At 40.4% G+C, this 12,550-nt stretch overlaps 1 protein-coding gene across 1 annotated transcript in view; it reads right to left on the bottom strand.

Annotated features, from left to right (window-relative positions):
• Positions 1-12,550, bottom strand: part of LOC109934244 (mono-ADP ribosylhydrolase 2) — a 68,648-nt gene that overhangs the window by 31,648 nt on the left and 24,450 nt on the right. The window contains exons 3-4 of the mRNA XM_048600895.1: positions 7,228-7,290; positions 713-781 (exon numbers count right to left, since the gene is read on the bottom strand). Coding sequence (XP_048456852.1) covers positions 713-781; positions 7,228-7,290 — 132 coding nt within the window. The remainder of the gene's footprint in view (positions 1-712; positions 782-7,227; positions 7,291-12,550) is intronic.

Consider the following 12,550-nt stretch of genomic DNA (forward strand, 5'->3'; position numbering starts at 1 on the left):
TCACAAGTTTCAAAATCTCCCCTCCCCTTACCGCATCCCAAAACCAGTCCAGCTCGTCCCCGCCTCCCTAACCTGTTCTTCCTCCCACCTATCCCCTCCTCCCACCTCAAGCCGCACCTCCATCTCCTACCAACCAACCTCATCCCGCCCCCTTGACCTGTCCGTCCTCCCTGGACTGACCTATCCCCTTCCTAACTCCCTACCTACACTCACCTTTACTGGCTCCATCCCCGCCTCTTTGACCTGTTTGTTTCCTCTCCACCTATCCTCTCCTCTATCCCTCTTCTAACCGCCTCCCACTCTCTCCCTATTTTTTTCAAAACCCCCTTCCCCTCCCCCTTTTCTGATGAAGGGTCTAGGCCCGAAACGTCAGCCTCTCTGCTCCTATGATGCTGCTTGGCCTGTTGTGTTCATCCAGCCCTGCACCTGTTGTCTCGGATTCTCCAGCATCTGCAGTTCCTACTATCTCTCACCCAAAATGATAGACATGCTTTCTTTCCCCTAAATATTTCCCCCTGCTTCAAGCAATATTCAGACCTTTTGTTATGCACCATTAGAACAATACAAATTAAATCAAACTGTCACTCTGAAAGTCTTAATAAAAATGTACATTTGTAAGAACATGATGGATTATGAAACATTGAAACACACACCAGCCATCTTGTAACATTCACTAAATGAACGGCAACCAGGCCTTCAATCCTGAGCTTACCGGTTTTTTCCTTTAATGGAGGATGTTCATCCTGGTCTTTATCTTCCAGTTTTTCTTTCAGGTATATCTCTGTCATGAAAGAAATTGCAAAAGAAAATGAGAAAATTGCAAACAAATAATAAAATACCACAACTCTGTACAGTTTATACTCCATTTGTTTGAAGAAAGCAGGATAAAATCCATAAAATAATTTTGACAGCTGAACTGAAATCTGTACATTGTACAGTAATCAGTGTGAAGATAATAAAATGGAAGGAAAATTTCAATAGATTGCATTAAAATTATACCAGAACCTTGCATTAAAAATGTCTGTTTAAACATCTGTATTTTTAAAAATTGTTTCTTGGGAAGTGAGCATCATTGGTAAGGCCAGTATTGGATGCCCATCCCTGATTGCCCTTGAACGGAGTGACTGAGATGAGTTTTTACTAGGTCTATTACTGAGACCAACTTTCAATTTCGCCAGTTGTGGGATTTGAACCTGTCTCCCCATTAACCTGGGGCTCTAGGCAACTAGTCCAGTAACATAACAACTATGCCACTATCTGCAAAAAATTCAAAAAGCTTCCATGTCAAGCAAAGAATTTGCCTGTACACTTAATTGAGCTACAGACAAAATTGTCCATTTTATGGACTAGAACACTTCCAAACCTGACAGTTCCCGAGTGTTAGATCTTTCATATGTGTAGTAACAGGTTTTATATGGACTGAGAGAAAACCAGACAAAATCTGCCTGTCTCAGTGGCATTTACAATAATAGAACATCTACAGTCTAGAAAGAGGATATTCAGCCCATCATATCCATGCTGGCTCTCTAGCAGAACAACAGGGCCAATACCACTACCATGGCCCGTCCCTACTGCCCTGCAAACTTTTTCTCCCCAGGTTCTCCAATGTTCTCCTCAAAGCCGCAACTGAAATCAATCTGCACAACACTGTCAGACAGTGCAATCCAGATGCCAATCACCCATTGTCAAAAATAGATTTCACTCATGGTTATTATCGCAGCTGATGTTATTACTGATCAAATCAGGTCCCAGACTGCAATGTGGCTCTGATAGATCACATTTATTTCAATTTAATGTGGTGGTCTTTTACTGAAAGATAAGCACGCAATGCTGCAGATTTGGTTTTATCAATAAAGCAGATATTTATTGCACAAAAGAAATGAAGACGAAATAGAACGAACCAAAGTTTTTATATATAACACAATTTGAAAATATTTCAAAGCACACAGGAAAATAAATCCCATCTATTCCAACACAATCATTGCACAGTACACAAATATCAGACTGAGTTCTCTTTTCTGTCATATCTACTGATTTACCTTTACTATTTCTTTCAATTCCCAATCTTAAAAGCATGTTTGCCTTTTCCTTAAATGATCATACAATTGAGCTTAAATTTTCTTAGCTTCAAATAACCCATTCACGATTTGAACCAAATGTTTCTGGTCTGGAATTTTCATGCTAAACCCTTACACCAAGGTAACCTTTTTTAAACCTGTTCTGAATGAACTCCTTTCTCAAGGAAAAAACATTCTTCCATTTGACCCCAGCCGGGTTTTCTGCAAAGTGAACTAAAAGCTTTCCAATCTATGCATTTTCTTACGAGTAAATTAATATCATTTATTTTGGGGTTTAGCTTTTGAACTAGTAGCATGCGGGATTCGGTGTGTGTATGAAGCAGTTTAATAACTTTTCTGAGCAAAATTTAGGGTGGCAGAGTGGCTCACTGGTTAGCACTGCTACCTGAAAGCATCAGCCACCTGGGTTCGACTCTACCTTGGGCAATTGTCTGTGTGGAGTTTGTACATTCTCCCCGTGTCAACATGAATTTCCACAGGGTGCTCTGCTTTCCTCCTACAGTCTAAAGATGAGCAGGTTAGGGGGATTGGCCATGCTAAATTGCCTACAGTGTGCAGGCTAGGTGGATTAGCCATGGGAAATGCAGAGTTACAGGGATAGCGTGGGGGTGGATCTGGTTGGGATGCCCTTCAGAGAGTCTGTGTGAACTTGATGGGCTGAATAGACTTATTACATGTTGTTGGGATTCTATGAAAATTTATTCTTCCATACCAAAAGCAACTGGGTGCCTTTCGATGCTTGCTCTCTCCAATCCTAAAACTCTCACAATATAAACAAATTCCCATTACTCTACAGAAGGCCCTAGTCAGCTACCCTTTGACTCAAAATGGTTTAAAATCATAGCTCCAGAAATACTGCCAATTATTAAACTTCTTCATATATACACATACCAAAGCCCACATGCCACTAGTTCAAAATCTAAGCCCCAAAAAAATGATATTAATTTTCATAAATCAACACCTGACATCTCACTCATGTTGCCATACGGTGTCTAGTCATGATTTTAAACATCTCCATCAATTTGTCCCTCCACCTTCACTCTCCCACATTCACCAAACTGAACAACCTCAACCTTTCCAATCTGTCCTCGGTACTGACATCTCTCACCTCCGGAACAATCATTCCCTGCAATCACAACTTTCACGGCTTTCCTAAAGTATCGGGTCCTGAATAGGACACAATACTCAAGGCTGAACTGATCTTTTATAAAAAGATTAATTATAATTTTTTCCTTTCTTTACTCTGCTCCGCGACTTAAAACCCCATGTTTCTGATTGCTTTAGAACTACTTTCTCAATCTGCCCTTCCACCTTTAACAATTTGTGCACTTATACCTGATTCGTTCCTGTATCTCCCTTTTAGAACTGCACTCTTTCTTTTATGTTGCCATTTCTATTCAGCTTCTTGCTTACTACCAGAAATACCTAGGAGGATTGAAGAGCAATTTACAGTAGAGACAAATGAAAACCATTATATGACCATCTTCTAAAATATGAATCATGATTCGTGTTCACGTGCCAGATTTGCCATTGTGGTGCCTGTGGCCAATTACAGGGAAGAAAAAAATTAAGAGACAGGAAAAATATTGGTTGAAAGAAAAATACAAATTTAATTACTATTTTAAAAGGAGTGCCAATTACAAAACTGCAGATTTGTGCAAAGATTGCAGCTTTTAAATCACAGTAATAAAAATTGACAGGAACATCAGCTGAAATAATGTACTGTTTTAACACGATGTCAGTCTGTTTATAATAAAACAAAGAACTACGGATGCTGGAGATCTGGAACAAACAAAACCACAAATTGCTGGAGAAACTCAGTAAGTCTGGCAGCATCTGCAGAGAGACAAAACAGAGTTCCATGTTTCGAGTCCAGTGAACTTTCTTACGCCTCTATATATTTCAATTAATTTACGGAAAGTACAAACTGCATGCAACAGGAATCGTCATTCTCTTGAAAAAGTAAATAGCTCCACCGGATGTAGTTCTGTGTTGTAATTTGATTCAAGTTGCATTGAATTGTCTTCATTTATGCCACGAGCAACTCCTGCATGATGGGAACAAATCTGTGCAAAGCTGTACAAGTAGCTAAACACAAGCTTCTGCTTGCATGGGTACTACAAACTTGATACAGGTTTTTATCATTTTGATCAGGAGCAAGGGAGTCTGAATTTAGGTTGACAACTGGAAGCAAATGATTAGAATGTTCTCAATATCAGAATAATATCGGCAAGTAGTCATTACTAATGTACTTTTACATTGCTATTTGGCAATGAATAGAAAATAAGGTTGGGAATCAAAACCTCCCCATTGTTGTCATATGATGTTGCTGAAAATGATATGAAACCAGATAGAATTTAACAATCAGAAATTATCAGCGCATGTACTTCTAGGAGCAGTTATCTTCCTCTTAACTCCTGCTTCTACATCACTCAACTTTCTGCAACCAGAGGGCAAGGGGTAGGATCTACATTGACATATGTACCGGCTTTTCTCAAAAGTCAATTCCAAGGGTATGCACAAAATGAACATGAGGTAAAACAGCTCAAGTGGAGAATTTAGAAACTCAAACCTGTAATGCTCGGTGAAGCAGCAAGCTGTGACTTTATGCTTTTAACTAAAAATGTCGTTGTTGAGCAAACTATATAAAAAGAGGCAGTGTAGTATTTGTAATGAAGTGAGGTTATGGATAACAGAAACAGAAATTGCTGGAAAAGCTCAGCAGGTCTGACAGCATCCGTCAAGAGATTTTCAGAGTTAATGTTTTGGGTCCTTTCCTCAGAACTGGTTATGGGTATGGGAGATAACGGGTAAATTGGTGAGAATCATTCCCATATATAGCTATAATAACTAAACTATCAATAAATTCTTCATCTTGTATATTTTGTGCATGTAATTTAGAAATATAGCTGGAGAAGGCCATATACCCTTTCAGCTTGTTCTGCCGTTTGCTAAGACCATGGCTGATCTTCTGTCTCAATTCCACTTCCTTACCCTACCCTCATATTTCCCCATTTCCCACTGTGCCAAAGATCTATCAATCTTAGTGTCAAGTAAACTCAGTATCTGAGCTTCCACTGTTCTCTGATGTGTCAAATTCCAAAGATAACCCAAATTTCAAAGATAACAGATTTGAATGAGAACTTGTTTCTTTCCTGATCTTGACAGTTTAGACCTCAGCTGGAGTACCATGTGCAGTTCTGGGCACCATGTCATAGGAAGGATGAGAAGTCAGAGTGTGCAGTAGACATTTACAAGAATATTTTCACAGGTGAGAAACTTCACTTCTGAAAGTGGATTGAGGATGTTGGGACAGTTCTCCTTAGAGAGAAAGCTGAGAAGAGAGCTGATAGAGATTTTCGACATTACGAGCAAGCTGGATACTTGTAAAAGGAATATGAACAAGACGGCATAGATTTAAAGAGATCTGCAAAAGGAAGGGCAAAGCGAGGAAAGGCTTTTCACTCATTAAGTAGTTAGGGCATGAAATGCACTGCTCAAAGTGTGGTGGAGGAAGGTTCAATTGACGAATTCAAGAGGACAGTGGATGATTATTTGGTTAAAAAGAAACGTGCAAGGGTATGGGGACAAAGCAGGAGACCGGCACTAGGTAATGTCACTCGTTTAACAAGCTGATGCAGACACGGTGGGCCAAATGGCCTCCTTCTGCACTGTGATCTATCCTGTTTTGATTCTGTCATCTCAATCCTAAATGGTTTGACCCCTCCTTATTCTGAGACTATGATCATTTTTCTAGAGTCCATATATGGGGGAAACATACTGTAAATACTGCATTTAGCAACATCGTGATAGTTTGTTGAAAAACGTTCTGGAGAAATTTTGTGCATGGAACAGAGTCTACTTTCTGATTTACAGTGCTAAAAAGCCCAGGATACAGCCTTCACTGGTGGAATGTTAAAAGGTTTGCTAGACTAAGAATACAAAGACTTCAAACTTATTTAAGAATTAAATGCTCAAATCACTGGATCACACATTAGGTATGAAGGTAGTCCACCAGTCTCTTCAGATTTGCGCTGGGAGTTCCACCTTGCCTGATGAGAACTGGAAATTTCAGGGATCAACGTTCAATTATCAGGTTCCACTGGCAGCAATCCCAGAAGCAGGCACTAGCCCCCTTACATAGGTCTGTTTTAGTGCTACTTGTAGAAATTACATAACAAGTGGATCGATGACTGTTAAAAAGTCACAACAGCATCCTTCAGACTTTAGACTTATTCCATTATGTAAATGACAACTTCTGTGAAAAAGATGCAATTTATGCAAAAAGAATAAAAAAGGAGCATGTTTGGTCACTGCTGTTAGAATAACAAGTAGTTAATTAGGTGACTGGGGTTATCGGATTCATTAATGGATTGAGTAAATCTAAAGGGGGATGGGAACGTGGAACCAGCCGTTAGACGGAATAATAAAGGGTTCTTGTAGCGCAGTGGTAGTGTCCCTACCCCGGAGCCAGGAGGCCTGGGTTCAAGTCCTATCTGCTCCAGAGGTGTGACATAACATCTCTGTAACAGGTTGATTAAAAAAAAAGGTTAATTAAAATAAAAGATGGCATAGTCAAGGGCCCTTGTGGTGCAGTGGTAGTGCCCCAACCTCTGGGCCAGGTCTTACCTGCTCCAGAGGTGAGTATCTCTGAACTGGATGATTAGACAGTATCTAAGGCAACAGTAGAGGGTTCTTGTGGTGAGGTGGTAGTGTCCCTACCTCTGAACCAGGAGCTGAGAACTAACAAGTTGATAAGAAAATAAAAAATAAATGAACTCTATCTACAAGGGAATGTGTCTTAGTTTCTGTCTCACTGGCTGGCCAGGATCCAAGTTAGCAATGTGTGGGTAATAAATGGGACATGTTAGTGCCAGTGGAAAGTTTACCACTGTCCAATTACTTTGAGTTCATTGGCAAACACTCAAAGGTCAAGTTAGACGAACAAGAAGAAGGTGAGACTTTTAGGGACAGCTCTTAACGCAGATCTCAGTTGACATATATAAGTCATTATTAATCACAATTTCATTGCAGGTGATATTTATGCATGATTGGGTGTTCATTTCTGTCGTCAACTCTCGATTAATTCATTACTTTGAAGACCCCAGTAAAAGGAAATTTCAAATGCAATAAATTAAAAATCACTTACTTTTTGCATCTTCTCTCCATACAGATATATCCTTCAGCAGTACAATGCCATCATCGAAAGCATCTGTATTGAGAAAATAAAAACTGTAATTTCTACATGCTAAATATTGATACACAAATAACAACGCAGGACCAGGATCTGGCAATTTTATACAAACAGCAAATCTTCCCTGGGGAGTTACTGTCCCCTCCTCTTTCTATAGTTATATTCTGTATTATATTCGTAACTACAACAAAAGCTAACTCAGAACCATAATCAGGATCAAGACTTCAGGAGTGCTGCCTGTAAGTTTGAATCTGACAACAGGACTGGGGCTGAGAGAAACCCCAGTAAGAGGACAAGCATTAAAAACACAATGGAAGGAATGGTCAATACCCAGCAGATGGCATTTAGTATTAAAAGAGTTTAAGCTTATAAGCATGGGTAAGGTGATTGCCAATTACATAGATGCTCGACTGGGTTCTGAATTAAAACCTTTTAAGGAGCAAAGACCTGGATGTTACAGTGGCCAAGTATCTAAAGGTTCTTGCCTCATGCTGAAAGCTATGAAACATTGAATTATAATTGCAGAATGAGGCCATTCAACCCATCATTCCCATTCTAATTCTTTGAAAGAGTTGTCCAAATTGGTCCAATGCCCCAGTTTTGCTCGGCAATTGTCTTTTGAACCTTTCAATGGAGTCTGCTTCTACCACCCTTTCTGGTAACACACTCCAGACTCAATAATCCAACACATTGAATTTTCTCCACATTTTACAACTGGTTTTTTTCCAAATTATCTTAAATCTATGGCCTTGTCAGAAGCAACATTTTCTATGTCAAAATATTGACTGCGTCTATGAGGCGTTGCCAAGTCAATCTTGGTGATCTAAGTTATGAGGAAAGATTATACAAATTAGGCATGTCTTATTCAGAATTTAGAAGGTTAAGGGGTGATCTGATTGAAGTCTTCAAGATATTAATAGGAAAAGACAGGGTAGATAAAGATAAACTTTTTCCATTGGTTGGATATTCTAGAACGAGAGGCCATATTCTGAGAATTAGGGCCTGACTTTTCAAGAGACATATTAGGACTTCCATATGCAAAGCGTGATAAAGGTTTGGAACACTCTTCCACAAATGACAGTGGACGCTGGACCAGTTGCTAATTTTTTGTTAAGCAAAAGTACTATGGGATATGGGCCAAAGGCAGGTATATGGAGCTAGGCTACAAATCGGCCATGATCTCATTGGACGTTGAAGCAGGGCTTGAGGGGCTGAATGGCCTACTCCAGCTTCTATCACATTGAAGCACCCCCAAACAGAGCGTACTGTATGTGTTTGCCACTGTCGGTGTTTTATCGGAGTGGTGTTCAACATGTGGGCGGACTGATTCGGCTGATAGGGTGGGGGTCTTGGCAGTAAGTGGTAATCAGCAGATTTCCTTACCCATGTGAAAACTGATGTCATGAGATTTCATGGGGTTTGAAGTTGATGATGAGGATTCCCATGGCAACCCCTTCCTGATTTTATTCTACCTCTTGATGGGTCTGATCTGCTGGTGGGACACAATAGAGCCAGGCATGGTGGCGGCAGTGACTGGAGCATTGTAAGTTATAATCCCATGAATATGACTATGTCAGGCTCATGCTGGACTGGGGCACCTCTCCCACTTATGGCACAAGCCCCCCAAATGTAAGTAAGGAGGATTGACAGGGCTGTGTTTCCATCGTCATTGCTGGTGCCTTGATCAATGCTAAGGTACAGCTTATCATTACTTTGCATCAGCATTAAGTACTCAAAAGGTCAGGTGGAGCACAGCTGCCTGCAGAGTAAAACTCCATAATCAGAACAGCGCTGCGTCAAATTCAACCATTTCCTATAACCACCTTAGACCCACTGTGAAATTGTTAATTGAGAAGTAAGCTATAGTTTTGTCCTATGGTCATTGACAGAGCGGATCCAGAAATGTTCAATGTTGAAAAATAATTTCAAAAAGAAACCTGTCTACAAAGACTTAGCTTCCCCGAAATTAAATTGAACATGGCACCCAGTCAAGGGTCTCTCGGAATGTCCAGCAGGAAAAGCAGCAAAATGTGTTGAAGTATTCTCACAGATATCAATCCAGGACATAAAATGCACTGATTATCATTCAGCTGTAATAAATTTTACTGAGAGAAATAAACATTTGGAGGGGTCTATTAGAAAATGAAACAACAAACTTTGAAAAATAAAAAAAAACTATGACATCGTGATTTAAATATTGCACAAATATAAATTCAGTTTTCCAGGGTTAGACAGGTTGTTCAACAGGAAGAAAAATTCAATTTTAACACATTGACCAAGGCTTATCTTTCGCAGAATATTTGAAGAGCAAATTTGCAGCATGAGGAAGAAATATATTCATCAGTTCAGATATTTTGACATATTGTCGTGGGAAGTTCAACAATACATCCTGTAATGCAATCAGCAATCAGACAGAAACCTCTAGGTTACCCAGTTTGCTTGCATAGGCATTGATCCAAGAGGTTGTTGTCAATTTTACTGAATAATGACAGCACATACTTCAGGTTTTACCCAATTGCAAACATAATATCCCTGCCTAGACGTTTTGCCCAGTTTTCATTTGAACCTGGGAAGTTTAGATCATTGATGGCGAATACTCATCTTAATGTATCCGTTACGCTTCCTGATAAATCATTCCAAACATTCTACAAGCCAAATGTACCCTCATTACTGCAATTTTTATTCACACTGCCCAACTCAGAACTGTGGGCCTCTTTATTACACATGGATCTTTACTTCTGATCCTTAAATCTTTTCAAACTCTCATAGTGCTACCTGTTGTTATTTCCTGATTACCATCTTCCCACAGCTGCTGAATCAGCACTCTTCCGTGTAACACTAAGGAAGAACTGACGGTATCACGGATACAAGAAAACATAGTCTGGGTGGGGAATTTCAACGTCCATCACAAAAGTTGCTCGGCAGCAGTACTACTGATTGAACTGTTTCATAAAGATCATAGCTGCTAGACTGGGTCTGCAACAGGTGGTGAGTGAACCAAGAAGGGGGAAAAACATACTCAACCTCATCCTTACCAATCTGCCGGCTGCAAACGCATCTGTCCATGAGTGACCACCACGCATTACTTGTGGAGATGATGTCCTGCCTTCATACTGAGAATACCCTCCATCGTATTGTGTGACCTTCACCATTCTAAATGGGACAGACTTTGAACAGACCCAGGTCCCTGGCACTGTGAGGCTGCAGTGCTAACCACTGAGCCACCGTGCCGCCCCAAAGTAGTCACTCCCCTAGCCAAGGGGAGCCATGCAATTTGCCACTCCTCAGATCAGAATCTGTCCAAGTTCAAATGCAATGAGAGCTGGACAATATCTGGGCTTGGGCTCTCAAGTGGCAAATACTGTTCGCACCACATAAATGCTAGACAATGACCATCTCCAATAAAAGACAACCTAACCACACCCCTTACCATTGGTGAAGTCCCCACTACCAACACAGAGTTACTATTGACCAGAAACTCAAATGGACTTGCCAAATGAATACAGTGGATACAAGAGCAGGTCAGAGACTGGAAATACTGCAGCGAGTAACTCACCTCCTAACCCATCAAAGCCTGTCCACCAAATACAAGACACAGTCTGGAGTTTGTTGGAATACTCTCCACTTGCCTGGATGGTTACAGCTCCAACAACACTCAGGAAGCTTGACACCATCCAGGACAAAGCAGCCCACTTGATTGGCACCACCCACTCCATCATCTTTTCTCAGCAGCAGCATCAATATATACAATCTACAAGATGCACCGCAGAAATTCACCAAAGATCCTTAGACTGCACCTTCTAAATTCAACCATTTCCATCGGGAAGGACAAATGCAGCAGATACATCGGAATGCCACCCCCTGCAAGTTCCCCTCCAAGCCACTCACCATCCTGACTTGGAAATATATCGCTGCTCCCTTAGTGTCGCTGGATCAAAATCCTGGAATCCCTCTCTAATGGGATTGAGAGTCTAGCTACAGCACATGGACTGCAACAGGTGAAGGAGGCAGCTCACCACCACCTTCGTAAGGGTTACTAGTGATGGGCAATAAATGCTGGTCCAGCCAGCGATGCCCATGTAATACAAATGAATAAATATAAAGGATTAGACATCTTACTGAAGAATCCATTTTGTTGGTGATTTCTGGCATTCTGCTTTTATCCTGTGGGTGTTGGTTTCTCGATAAATAAACATCACGTTCAAAACTGGGTAGACCCACCGCAAACAACCCAGTGTCTCCTTAATGCCAATCAACAGATTATAACAATATTGATACAGAAGGTAGAGAGAGCACATGCACATTTAACTAAGATCACATTTGAATTGAGTGCGATATTAAAATACACTGTGCTGTTGACCTCTGAAACCACAAGCATGATATAACATAATTCTTGGCAAGTCCTTTGAACTCAAACGTATTTCAATCAATTATAAAATGAACATGGTTCTTGTAAATGTTTTTCTCCTCTCATTGTTTTCTTTGATAGCTTTTAATCTTCTCGAATTGATTAACCACACTGTAATAGGACTCCACAGATGCTATCTTTCCTTTCAGCATCTCATTCAAACATCCAGTCTTCTTAGCTGTGCTTCACTAGTGGGTGCAGCGAGCTAATCCACTTTGTGAGCATCACATCCAAGGTCAATGGTCTGTACCCAAACTTCATACATGCGCATTTTCCATCAATTAATAGCAATTGGGAGCTCAGACCTCAACTGTCCTTTCTCTTCTGTAACCCCGGCCTTTCCCAAGTGCACTGAAGCTAACTGTAGTACTTGTACTGCTGCTCTGGCTGGTATCAGTAAACAGCACAAACCAGGAATCTACCCTGGGGAACATTCCTGATTTTTCTGGCTTGTCTGCACAACAGCCAATTATCAACATGAGCAATTAGACAATAAAATATTACAGCTCTGATATCCTTCTGCAGGCACTGCTGGGTGTAATCTGAACAGTGCTCTCTCAGATAATTATTTATCTGGATGTGTTAAGGGTGAAAATAGCAACTGGCATACCAGCGCAATAAAGTTCTGACAAATGCATTTTGTTGAAATACATTAAAGTCTTAGTCTGTTGTTCTGAAAGCTTTCTGCTGCGCAACTGCTAATATTACAATTAATTTCAAGTTTCTGAGGAGCAGAATGTGTATATGCACATATTTGAATTGCTAACTCCAAATACAACAGAGTTGCAGCATAAACAAATACAAAAACATTATACTGAAAGGACACTGTCATTTTTTTAGCATTCCACTTCTGTACTGCTTGCAAATTCA

Source organism: Rhincodon typus, chromosome 9, assembly GCF_021869965.1.
Source record: "Rhincodon typus isolate 14 chromosome 9, sRhiTyp1.1, whole genome shotgun sequence".
Lineage (NCBI taxonomy): Eukaryota > Metazoa > Chordata > Chondrichthyes > Orectolobiformes > Rhincodontidae > Rhincodon > Rhincodon typus.